General features: G+C 45.1%; 1 protein-coding gene across 1 annotated transcript in view; it reads right to left on the reverse strand.

Moving 5' to 3' along the window:
• Window positions 1–13,401, reverse strand: part of MYBBP1A (MYB binding protein 1a) — a 59,098-nt gene that overhangs the window by 26,714 nt on the left and 18,983 nt on the right. Inside the window, exons 21-23 of the mRNA XM_030472268.1 lie at window positions 13,135–13,243; window positions 10,709–10,840; window positions 9,057–9,125 (exon numbers count right to left, since the gene is read on the reverse strand). Coding sequence (XP_030328128.1) covers window positions 9,057–9,125; window positions 10,709–10,840; window positions 13,135–13,243 — 310 coding nt within the window. The remainder of the gene's footprint in view (window positions 1–9,056; window positions 9,126–10,708; window positions 10,841–13,134; window positions 13,244–13,401) is intronic.

Consider the following 13,401-nt stretch of genomic DNA (forward strand, 5'->3'; position numbering starts at 1 on the left):
TACCAAGGGAAAGCAGAAACAAGAAACATTCAAACTCCATTCCTCCCTCATGCCCAAACAACAAAAATGGACCTACCACTTTCACAGAATCATGGAATCACAGGATGGCTTGGGTTGGAAGGGACCTTAAAGCTCATCCAGTTCCAACCCCCTGCCATGGGCAGGTCCACCATCCACTAGACCAGGTTGCTCCAAGCCCCGTCCAACCTGGCCTTGAACACTGCCAGGGACGGGGCATCCATCTTTGTACACAAACTCTTAAGAACATACTTGTCAGTGAATAAGCCCAGGTTGGCACTTCATTTTAGTCTGCAGAAACCTAAGCTTTCTTCACTTGCCAACAAAACACCTTCCAACACACTTGCTAGTATTTCCACACCAAGATCCAATACTCCACTGTAAAGACAGCAGAAATCATTACCCAGAAGTTCAACAAACCAGGATTCTACCCTGATGTTTTTGTATTATTTTGCAGCATGAATGTAAATTGAGCCCATATGACTGAGATAGTTACCAATTTCATCGCAACCACAGACATTTCTTCCCCTCCTGTTTTTGTTTTGCTGTTACTAAATACATGGTAATGACCTTGCCTCCAAGCAAACTTTTCCCCTTTGCTCTCCCCAAATATCCACTCATCAAATTGTTGGAGGCGCTGTTTGTCAGGCTGAGCAGAACACACTTGGGTGGTTCACTCTGTTTAAAAACTATCAACTCCCAATGTGTCAGATGGCAAGTTTAATTTAGTAGGCTAGGAAATTACTCAGTCTTGTAAAATCACTGCAATATGGTATATATCTAACTCAGTAAGTCCATCTGACACGCAGGGCTGTTAATGCTACTGATCAGCCCCATCCTTGCACAGCTCCGGCCAGCAGCTGTGTCTGCAGAAACAACTAAAATGTAGGTGACCTTTTCATTTCCTTATTTCTTCCCAGCAACATATTAGAATGTTGCCTCCATTACTGAGGATTTGCTACATGATCATCAACACAATCAGTAGCGAGCAGAATAAACACAGCCTGTATCTCAGAATCAGAATAAAGAGGCAAACAGGAGCTTTTTCATGTTCTGTTTGTACTGCACTGAGTATGGCGGAATATAAGGACTGGTACTGCTAACAGGGCAGTTTCTGTGTGCCAGTCAGTTATTGCCTGCTATCATTATGGATTGGTATGTGAGCAATGCAGGCATCTATCTGCTAGACACTTCCTGCAAAAGACACAGGGGCCATTAAAAGGCACCATGAAATACAACAAAAAACCCTGATATGATGGGAAAAACAAACATAAACAGCAAACAACATGCATGATGCTCCAAAGAGACCCAGGAGACTCAGTGACAGGAGTCCCTTGTTCAACTGAAACACACCATCAGCACACAAAGTTCTCAATGCAAATACAATGGAAAACTCATGCCATGGGATTTCAAGCACTCAGCTTAAATGCAGTCAGGAGGATCTGAAAAATTCAAACTGATCTTTTGCAACTGTCAACAGTGAGAGGAAAGGGAGAGAAAAACATGGTTTATAAAGCAGTTCATCAGAGAGCACGATGTTTTGCTATGGCATCAGACACCCTTCCAAAGAACATCAGAGACTATTTATAGATGCTGTCAATGTCCTCCAGCTCTCTAAAGGAAGAGAATTTCTTTGAGCTATCCCAATGCAAGAGACACTCTCAAAAATGAAAGGTTGGGATGCAATAATCCACATTCACAACCATCCTCAAAGTCTAGGAATTAAAAGTCTCTACACAAAAATGTAGAGCACTCTGGCCCTGACCCAGCAAAGCACTTAAGCATTCAACTGCTTCCTCTTCGACTTCAGGGGGACAGTTTACATACGTAGAGCTAGTGCATGTCACAGGGCTTTGCTGGCTTACGATGAGATAGCTCAAAAATGTCCCAAGAGCCCACCCATAGTTCAACTTTACCTTGCAAAACACAGGGTCTCCTTGACCATCTCCTTACACAAAACAAAAACAGGAACAGGAGCAGGACACTGACTGGAGCCAAGCATGTCAGTTTGACATACATTTTCCAGCTGCAAATGGATTCCCTTCATTGAATAGAGGATACATAATGAACAGAAGACAAAAAGGACAAAGCCTAAAGGTAAGAATCACTGTAACACCATACTGCACAAGAAGCTGTCACTGCCTGTGGGTAATACCCTCTGAAGGTCTGCCCACCTCAAGCAGACCCTGGGACAAGCCTTCCTCCTAGTGACACCTCTATGGACGACACAGGCGCAGTGTGTCCTACCTCTGCCAAGTGGATGGAGGATGCTTTGAAGGAATGGTACCTTTCAGACATGGCCTACTGCCTAGCTAGCACCAGCAGCCCAGGTCTCATTGCTGATGCAAAGAGGGAAGAACTGAACTGGTGCTGATGCTTACCTTGGGAGGTTTATTTTGCTTCATTATTAGTAACAGCTTATGCAAAATATTCCATAACAATATTTCTATACCACCTGCTGGAAACTATCTGTGAGAATGCAGGCAAAGCATGGTGCATTAATGTAATGATCCATTCATCTACCCCAGCACAAGGAACTGCCCAATGTACACACAGAGGGGTGCTGGCTTCTGACATATTGTACTGCTTTTACTGTTATTGCTATATTAAACTTTAATTACTTTTTAACTTATATATTTACATAGAACATAAACAGTTCAGAAAGATAACTGTCAACCAGCCAAGACCTCTTTGGCAGGACTTTGGGATGAAATCTTACTCTTCTGGTGATGGCAGCTCTGGCACAGAATTGCTTCAGTTCTGTAAAATGATGTCTATATATGTTTGATCCCCTTGGGGAGACTGCCAAAGCACCAAGATTAATTAGCAACTTACCTAAAATACACTCTCTATTAGATAGATTTTAAAGGGTTCCTTGTCACAGACTGCTTTTATAAAAACACATTTTGAAATATTAATGAATCTATGTGACATAAGATGACATTTTGAACTCTGTCTCAGTGCCCGTTCTCATCTCCACGCTAAGTAAAATGACTTTTATGAGTTTCATGACAGCTCTGCACTTACATCAGCTTTGCAGAGTTCTAGCCAAATCACAAAAGATAAACTCACTTGATGGACAAATACAGCATCATAATGCTCCCAGCTACTGCAATATCCTGAATCAGTGCAGTTTTACATGTAAATAAGACAGGAATGTATTCAAACTGACCACAGTGCAAAAATAATTGCAAAGGCTCTTAGCAATTGCATGGAAACATACACTCCTAGTGCATTTCCCTAAGGAGAAGAACAAGGGACAGGTATCAAATCATTTGTGGAAACCCTAGGAAAAAGTTACAGACTAGAAGTGGTCTGTCTGCCAATACAAGTGAGATGGGGACAACACTTCGCTCCTGGTAGCAGTGGATGTTTCATTTACTAGTCTTCCTTTCCAAGCTGTTTTCAGTACTGCTGCTCAATGAGATGGATTTCTCAGGGAAAAGCCTGGTTATTCCAGTCCAGGCTTCCAGAGAGGCCATGCTCCAGCCTGTTTCCAGTCCAGAGCTGGCACTTAGAATATGGACACGCTTGCAGAAGCCTGCATCAGCAGTAAGCCTGGGTACTGCAGTGCAATCAACCACACATTCTCCTTCTTCACTTGATCCTCAGACTAACAGAGTAAGTTTTTAGGGTAGAAGCATTAGTTCACAGACTCACCCAGTCCTCTGGCAGACTCAGTATCTATGAAAATGGGGGAGAAGGGTTGGAAATGCAGTAAGAACCTCACCACAATTAACAATGCATCACCAAGGGGTTTGTGCTGTAACAGCATCGGAGACACAGCCCAAGACTGCACAATCACAGAACTAGATGTTACTGTAGCTATGCTCATCATACTGATGCTGCTAAAAATAAAGCAGGAAGACATTCCTCACCTGAGGCTCAGGAGGGTTCTGGTATGTAGCTGAGTCATGCAACAATCATTAAATTAAACACACCTTGATCCCTGGTTTACACTCCATCTGCACAAGCCAAAAACCCAAGCCTTTTCTGCATATTGAAAAAGCAACACTGCACCCACTGAAAAAAGGCACAAGGAAGTAATTTGAAGGTCAAAGTCTCCTAGAAAACACCTGCAGTATAAGATCAAACTGTACTAAGAAAGGAGGAAGCAAGAACAAGCTCACACACCATTTTTTTTGCTCTAAACAGAATTTGAGAGAATATGTTTAGTGCTTGTGGAAGACATCACACTGACAGCAACAACCTTATTCAATAAAACAGCACAAGCCTCCTCCTGCCCCGTTAGCACCACACACAATTCTGCTTGGCTAACTGCAAGGCTCTGCACTGCCAATGGGATCATCTGTGCCAGAAGCTTAACACAATTCATCAGCACCAGATCAGCTCAAAGGTCTGACACAAGCTCCATTTTTGATGACTTGTCATTTTCCCATACCAGTCTTACTATTGAAGACTATATCCCTACCTGTCATTTGTACCTAAGCTACTTAGAGCACATGTATGTATGCTGGTATGCATGTAGGTACTGGAGTCTAGAAATGTTACCTACACTCTACTCGGGTGTAAGCTCCTTGTTGGTAAGAGAAAGCTATAAAATCCACCTGGATGTACAAAGAGATTGTGATGTGTGCACTGGTCCCATTTTCCTACCACTGTCAACATTCCTGCTGGCCATTACGGCAAGTACAAGGTCATAGTTACTGTAATTGCATCCAACAATCTGGATTAGACTACTCCAAAAATTCATTCTTTACCACCTTCTTTTTTTACTGTAACTTGTAACACTTCTCACACACTAAAAGTCCTCTTGAGAAGCTTCACAGTGGCTGCTTACAATCTAGTGATTTCATATAGTTACTATTCACTTCTTTCTACAGTGGACAATAGTGCAAGAACACATCACAGCATGAGGCAGGCCATAAAGCTGCACTGTGTTCTCACAATAAGTTATACGTTGGTTTAACTTAGACACATGGGAAAGCAAGGAGCAACAAGAGTTTAGGAAATAGATCCCGACTGCTACTGTAGTAACAAAAAGAAAAAACAAAACAAACACCACAGCAAAACCCACCAGACTTGTCAGTTCAATAAATGAAAGACATCCAAACATCACTGTTTTCATTCTTTCTAAGCCTGAAGCATTTTGACTTGCACACAGGCACCACTGGGACAGCAGTCGTCTTTAGCTCCACACTTCAACATACAGCATGAAAAACAGGCCAGCCAACAGGTAACACTGAGCATCCAAAGCACCTGCTGCCAGAGTCACAGCGCATTTGAACTGGCAGCAGATGAGTCACAGTGTGCTGCAGTCAGTGTGGTCTCACAAAAGAGGAAAAGTCCAGCTCAGATGCATGAGTTGCCTGCAACAAGGTGATTTTCCAGATCCATTGTCACACGGATCTTCATCTTGCATCTTTCTGATGTGTAGGTTTAAACAGGCACTAAGTGAATTCAGGGTGGGATGACAATCCCCATTCCCTGGTCAAGAATCCCTTGCCCTTTGTTCGCTCTCTCACAAATGACACCAACCTCTCCAGTTCTTTCCTTTTCCAGGGAAACTGCTGCACTACTGTTTCCTGCAGGCATCTGCACTCCACGAGTAACATCACAGGAACAGAACTTGGCCCCATGTACAAGCTTCAGTTTCAAGTTCAGTCTCAGTAAGACCATTGCAAATTCACCTTTCCAGTTTAAAACCTGTTACACAGGTTGAGCTTACTGCTACCAACCCAACCACTGTGAGCCAGGTTTAAAACTGCCTTAAGAGCTCTCACCCCGCAATGTGCTGTTCATTTTATCTCACAGATGAGTTCAACATGAAGGTGAAAAAACTTACCACTGCCTTAGGCATGTAGGAATAGCGTCAGAGGAAAAGGGCTGACTTGATGTCTGTCACACTACCTAAAGTTTTTGTACTAAAGCTTCCTTCTTTTCTACTAAGCTTTGAATCCAGGCACTCTCTGTTACACCTGCCTTCGGGTATCTCCAGAAGACCTCTCTCTACAGCAATCATAAAGGCCAAAGAAATGCACCTCCCAGAAAGGCATGTAACACCCATTCCATGGCTACACACACCTTTGTCTTTACAGACACAACACTGCTGCTGAGGGTTAGATGATCTCCGGGTTTTAGAGGTGAGTAACTGAGACAGGATGCACAGAAAGGCTGCAGCATTTGCAAGACCCAGTTGCCCAAGTCATCAGCCACAGCCAACACTCCACACAGACAAACTGCTTTCCAGAATTCTCGTACTCGCTTTACAGGAGCCATAATTTCATGTTAAATGAACACTGCCATATGGTGAAATAAATCTGAGCTTTCACCCAGCCACTCCTGCCCCTGAACTGACTGTCCCTGTGCCATGAACAAGACCAGTGAATTGATCAAAATTCATTATTTTAGCACAGCAAAAGGGGGAAAGGTGGGGAAAGAAGTGTGTGTGCAAGGGGACTGTAAGTTTTCAGCCAAATCATCCTCATGTCCATTTTGTGACATAACTGCATAGACACTTGGGCACCAGACAGACAGGGAGGTCCCCAGGGTCAGGACAAAGGGCTAGGGTTGGAGAGGCCAGATTGCTCCTCCCCAAGCCAGTGCCAGCTGAGCAGCATTTGAATAGCTCCTGCATTTCCTTGAGGATCCTTTCTCAGTTACAACTGCCCAGAAATTAAGTTCAGCAGACCTGCAGCAGCTCACAACAGAAGGCACAGGAAAATTTCACATACACTTCAGGTTTGCTGCTTCTTGACAAGAGCCCAGGCAGGTCCAGGTCTTGCTCTACACTCTGTAGCTTACAGAGCACACAGGGAAACAAATCACCTCAACCAGGCTAGTCGAGGGCGATCACTTAGTGATCAAGCCTGACTTTAGACTAGAGGCCCCAGCAAGAGCAGTAGGAACTGGACATGTATGGCAGGGACCAGTTGGCCAAGAGGAGAGTTGGAACATACCCCTCCGAGCTGCTCTCACAAACACCCAGGTATTCAGGTAAGGAAGGAACATCCTTCCCCTCTTACATCCTCCTCATGAACCACTTCTCCTTTAGTTCAAAACTGCCTAAAAGCCCAACCTGAAGGCGAATCTGCTTCTGCCTCCATGGAAAGGGCTTCCCCCAGGCCAGCTGTGATAGTGGCCACCAGACCTCGTGGGCCAGAGCCCCAGGGCTCATTACCAGGCCAACACAAGACACATGCCCAGAGCTGTGAGCCTCCACCCTCCCATGCAGAGCATGGCCCTGGGGACTCCCTGCCAAAGGGATCGGCAGAACCAACAAGTCAAAATCACAGCAGGATTAGCTGCTCATACCAACACAGGAGGCACAGCCAGAACAATCAGCATTAATAACAGGAGTGTTAGAAGGGGAATTAAGCCTCATGTCTCTGGGATTAAGCTAGTTTAACAATTAGAAGCCACTATTCAGAGCTGAAAATGGGAGACTACCCCACTTGCCTCTTAACTATCGGGGCTGGCCAAATGGAAGGTATCAGACCTTTGGTGTCTTTAGGATTCCGAGCTAAAGGCCACCCTTTTGGTGGCCGAGCCTCTCCACCTAACTCCCCCAGAGGCTGCCAGAAGGTGCAGAGACTCCAGAGAAGTTATCTCCCCACTTTATACAAAACATCACTTTGCCACCCACATACACCCACCGAGTTTGCCCCACCCTCTAAGATACCACTAAAGCACATGTGCATTGAGAACCAGTGGGAATATTTAACAGAAAACCTGGAAAATTGGATATTTGATGAGATAAAAACAGAATTCCTGAGAAGAAAGCAGTGTGCAAAAAACACAAAGCTGCAAATCCAAACTCCACAGGCTTTACACAGCTTACTCTCCCATGCTGCCTTTGTTTAAAGAGCAGTATATCCATGTTCTCTACCCAGTCTCCCACACAGTGCACTGCACATCCTCCCCTACTCCTCCCACCCCAGATAAACACACTCTGGAAACAAAGCTTGAGGAGATAACTGTGGAAGCCCTGAAAGAAGGACAACGCTATTCCCTGTGGGGAAGCAAAGATAGCCACAGAATGAAGCTGCCTGCTTGGGATGCTGTTCTGGTCTCTTGAGGATAGGTTCAAGTATGTGCCTTACAATTAATTTGTTTGTTATTTCTGTAACACATCCTTATTTCTATCCACTGAACAAATAGCTTAATTCACTCTTTCCTTTAAATCAGAGCCATTCCTGTTGGGTGAACGACCCTGAAATGCAATTTACACTGACAGTATAAAGCAGCCTTACTGTAACACACACCTAACCCTTCACATTCCCTCCAATGATCAGAAACAATAAACCAGCTATTTATGAAACTGAAAGGTCAACCTAGGATGCATTTCTGCAGGGGACAGATGCATGTTACAGCTGGGGGGTGGGAAAGTCTGAGCCACAGTGCTACTGGCCCAGAGGGCTTTTGTTTATTAACTGCGTGGAAGGCCCCCCCACTGCAGTGAAAACCCAGACAGGCCTCATTCTCTGCTCATGCAACAGTGAGCTGTGCACTCACCCTGCAATGTTTTATTGATAAGGCTCCACTAATTCTGTGTTAGTCAGGCACATGCACTCAACCATCACAAATCGGATCTATAGTACAGGTGGTTTTAAACTAGACACAGAAGCACATGCCCTAGAAAGTGCAGGCCAGCTGGCAAGGAGCAGAACAGACTCCAGAAGCTAACGCTGAGTTAGCATTAGGAGGCAAGGAGCATGCCGCACTACATTAATACAGGGGAACATCTTACCAATAAGAAAGTAATCAAGGAATAAGTGACTGAAGGCAACCCCCCTATCAATCAGGCCTCAACCCTGAAAGCTGCAGGCAGATTTCAAAGGAGATGCTACCAAAGAACCCCCGTGACTGCAAATTTATAAGCTACTTCCACAACCTCAGCCACACACCTGAAGCAACAAGACAGTATTTGCAAAAGCTCTCCCCCCAGGAAGCCCACTTCTCAAAATTGGGCAGCCCTAAAGGCAGCATTAAGCATATTAAGCATCACCTGAGCTGCTGTGATTGACTTCTCCAATTGACTGTTTAATACAGCTTTGTTTGTTTGCTTTCCTTCTTACCTGCTGATGTTGCCTGGCTCCCGCTGTGATAGACTTGACAAGAGTATCTACTAATGGCTTACACATGATCTGTAATGAAAGACCCAATCTCTTATTAGTGGTTTGCTGGCAGACAGGTTTGGTTTTCAAGCAAAACAGTCTATATTTTACACAGCTTCTTGAGTAAGAAGAAAATGCCGCAAGAAAGAAAAGTGCCCAGAGATCAGCAACAGCTTATTTGAAAATTAACAGCTTTGCTCACACCAGCCCTGAGTGAAATCTTGAACACAACAAAAATCAGCAACAAAACTCTGAACTTAGAAATATCAGGCAAAGATTTTGCATCCTGTGTTCTGCCTGATTCTGGATTTAAGATTGCATCTTCCTGATACTTTATGTAGGCAGCTCACTTTGCACAGAGGAACAGTCCCTCAGACTTTTCCCCGAGGGGCAAAGGAGAATATGCTGAGTTAGACCGGAGAACATCAGAGCCTGGGGAAAGATCTGAACCCTCTTGCTAATAGGGCCAGAAACAAATCTGTCAGGAGGAAGGCCTCCCTGGAGACCTCCAGGTTACCTTAAAGTTGTGCCCTGCTACAAGTCTTGATCAAACCAACCTTTCTAGAGTCGTAATTGTCAGCAAAGCTTGATGAACCTCTGTTCTGGCCTAATCCACCAATTTCTACACTTACAGGCAAAATACTCCCAAATTCAGAGGCACAAGAAATGAGAAAGCATCTGGATTGTAAATACCCTACTGGAATACCACTAATACCATCTAGCAGGCACTGGAAGGTCTGGCTTTGACAAGGCAGAGACAGTAGTTTGCTGCACAGTTCACTGATATCTTGTGCAGATGGTTATTCTAAACATATCACCTGAAATGGTTTCTTGGGGGGTGTGGGGGGAGAGGGTGGCAGGGGGGGGGAGCGAAAGCATACTAAAAGAACAGAGAGCTCTAGCAAGTGGGCAAAGCCTAACTTTAAACAGGCCAGGATTTGTGTGTATCGTTACCTTTGTTTTATAGAACGGATGCAATGATGTGGATGAGGGGATCAAGTGCACCCTCAGTAAGTTTGCAGATGATACCAGGTGTTTATCTGCTTGGAATGGACAGAAGGATCTGGACAGGCTGGAGGTTCAACAAGGCTCAGTGCCAGGTCCTGCACTTGGGTCACAACAACCCGATGGACCACCACAGGCTTGCAGAAGAGAGGCTGGAAAGCTGCCTGGCAGGAAAGGACCTGGGGAAGGTGGTCGACAGCCGGCTGAACATGAGCCAGCTTGTGCCCAGGTGGCCAAGAAGGCCAACAGCATCCTGGCTTGGATCAGCAATAGTGTGCCCAGCCTCATGCAAACTTTGCTCATCCCATTGTCTTGAATACTGGTAAAAATTCAAAGCTTCTTAAGCTATATTTAAAGAGCAGACTTCTGTCCATCTACATTCTCCATGCAGTATCCCAGCCCAAACCATACATGAGATCCTGGCCTCCTGCAGTGTTGCTATCAAAACATACAGTATTAACAGTCTGAGTAGGGAAAGATCTAGGAAACCTTACAGCAGTTTTAAAAGCCCACAATAAAATGGGCAAGTTTCTCTCCCTACTTCCCCATGAGTTACAGCTGGACTTGAGAGCCAGCAGACAACATACCACACAGTCAGCAACACTCACCGGGAAGCGTGTGAATAGATCATGGAACATGGAGCTTGTAAGGGCACTGTTCCGTTTAGTCAGGAATTGTGTCAGTGCTTGCTGATAAACTGCAGTCACCCTCTCCATATCCAAACAACCTGTGCTCAAAAGCTATAGGGAAAAAGCAGAACAAGAAACATTTCCAGTGAAACACAAGGATGAATCACTAGCTATGAAAAAATTCATTTCTACCAGTGAGCACAGGTTTTTCCAACAACCAGATATTCTTGGGTAGCTTACATAATACAGGCCTATGGGATACAACATTTAGAACCATAAAGAAACAATAAAATGGGCCCCAAACATGTTCACCCAAGTACTGATGGCCATATGACCACGTTAGTGAAGGGCAGCACAGCTTTCTAGTAAGACTACAAACACTGCATGTAGTATGGAAGCTGTACTTCTAAGTTTGTGGTGGGCAACTCTAATACACGAGGTTCATAGAGCACTCAAAGCCCATCCTGCAGCAGCTGTGCTGTGCACATGGCATTGCCAGCTGTAGAGTTATCAGAATCTTCAGACATCAGTGTATGTAGATATCTAGATCTACATACACTTAGCAGCTACGTCCAGGTTTTCAGGGTACTCAGCAGACAAGCCCTAGGTCTGATGAGGGACCCAGAAAGCCCAGAACTCTGTAGATGCTCCAGTATCCCCCTCTGGTGGGGAACAAGGAACCAGACATGCAGCAACCAGCCAAGACCTGCACAGATGCTATGGATGTAAACTAACAAACAACACAGGGGTGAATGAGAGGGAAGCATGGAGCACCGCATCCCAACATTCCTGACTGTTCTCCTCTTGCCAGGGAAGTACTGCATTTTGCAAGGTCAGAGCTGTGATCTTCACAATAGTGGATGGACCTTTTGCTAACCTCTGCCCAAGCAATTTTTCCATGGTCCCACAGCAAGTTAAAGCCATGTTAGTGTTGTGTCCCGTTCTCAGGCCAAATTCCCAGGGCTACTGCAGCTGAACACAGGCTAGAGTGGACAAGGGAGATGGATCTTGAAATCTCTGTCCTCAGTTTCACAGCCAAGTGTCTGTACTTCGCACTTATTTGACACACACATCTGCAGGGGAAGAATAACGATTCCTCCTCCCACATTTACTGTAAAAAACTTCTTCTATAGTAACATGCTTTTCCATAGATTTGGCCACTGCATCATAGGGTCTGCTCTAGTTCCACTTTCCAGCTACTGAAAAGCTCCAGATTATGCTCACAAAGCACTACTCACTGGAAACACACAACAACTTTGTCTCTGGGGTTCCCCACTGCAAAACCTTCCCGGCCTCAACACCAAGTCAGCACCAGCAGCATCACATAAACTGAACCACGTCACTTCCCTCAAACCAGCAACTCACTTCAGCTGCTGGCTGTGCCCTTGGCTGGGCAAGACCACAGCTCTATTCCCACAGGAGCAATAGCCTTCCCTGGAAGCAGCACAAGGATGCTGTGAAGCATGTCTCACTCTTGCCTCAACATCAAGTATGTTGTTTATAATCCCCACAGATCTCCCACTTTGTTTTTCTTTCCAGAAAGGCCCAGCACAGAATAAAAGCCACTTGGATTAACACTCTCAGTCTCTCACTAAGCCTTAGAAACATTGGCTATCTCTTCAGCTGCTAATTATAGCTCTGTGTTTGTAATTTCCAGGCCCTCCCTTGACATGAGGTGGCCCTGTTTATTTTCATCCCCCATAAAATGTCAACAGGATTAAGGCACTAATTCCTGAATGCAATTTGAGAGGTTCAGAGGCAAGTATCAGGCTGGCTGGTGAAACACTACTTGCTAAATTTCTAGTGGAGGTGACTGGACTAAGCTGCCCAATAGGCAGGGTCACCACATTCAGACACCCGTGGAATTCAACAGACACAGTAGGTGAAAGAGGACTTACAGTAAAGCTCCACAAGTAATAGACACCCATAGCACAACCAGAAGAGAAGTGTCCCTGCAAACAATCATTACTGAAATGAGGGCTGCTCCACACTTTCTTCAGCCTGAGACAGCTCAGCCCAAACCTCAGAGAAGCAGCTCCCCCTGATCCACCACTGTCCCGTGCTCCTTAGCACCCTCCTGGAAAAGAACTCAGAGTGACTGCCAAGAGGTTAATACAAAAATAGCAAATCAGCCAGGAGAGCCGATTAAATATACAACAGGCTTCCCCAGTTAGCCACTGTACAGCAGCAGCCCCTGGTGGCTACGGCAAGCGAGCACTGAAAGACAGGAGGGGATGGGCTACAAGAGGATGGGGAATTTAACAGCTTCATGAAAAACAAACCATGGAGACAGGTATCTGCAGGCCATAAAACAGAAGACTGAACAAGCGAAGTCCACTCAGTAAAATGGGATAATGCAACTTTACTGGTAAACCCCACTGCCCCAAGAGCAGCTGCAGTCTGACCTGAGAAGCCTGCGGGATGCTGTTATTCTGTTTCTCTGGCAGAGGGGTAGGAGTTGATGACTTATCAGACGTGTTTCCTTTCAACACTTTAAGCAGGTATAACGAGGCACTAAAAAAGAAAAGGGAAGAACACAGCAGTTATCAGTGTCACAGTGTCACTGTGCAAAGCCACCCGAGGGCAGAAGCCCATGGCAGAAGGGTTGGAACTAGATGATCTTAAGGTCCTTTCCAACCCTAACTATTCTATGATTCTATGATGCAGGCAGT

The sequence above is a fragment of the Strigops habroptila genome (assembly GCF_004027225.2).
Source record: "Strigops habroptila isolate Jane chromosome 13 unlocalized genomic scaffold, bStrHab1.2.pri S16, whole genome shotgun sequence".
NCBI classification, from domain to species: Eukaryota; Metazoa; Chordata; class Aves; order Psittaciformes; family Psittacidae; genus Strigops; species Strigops habroptila.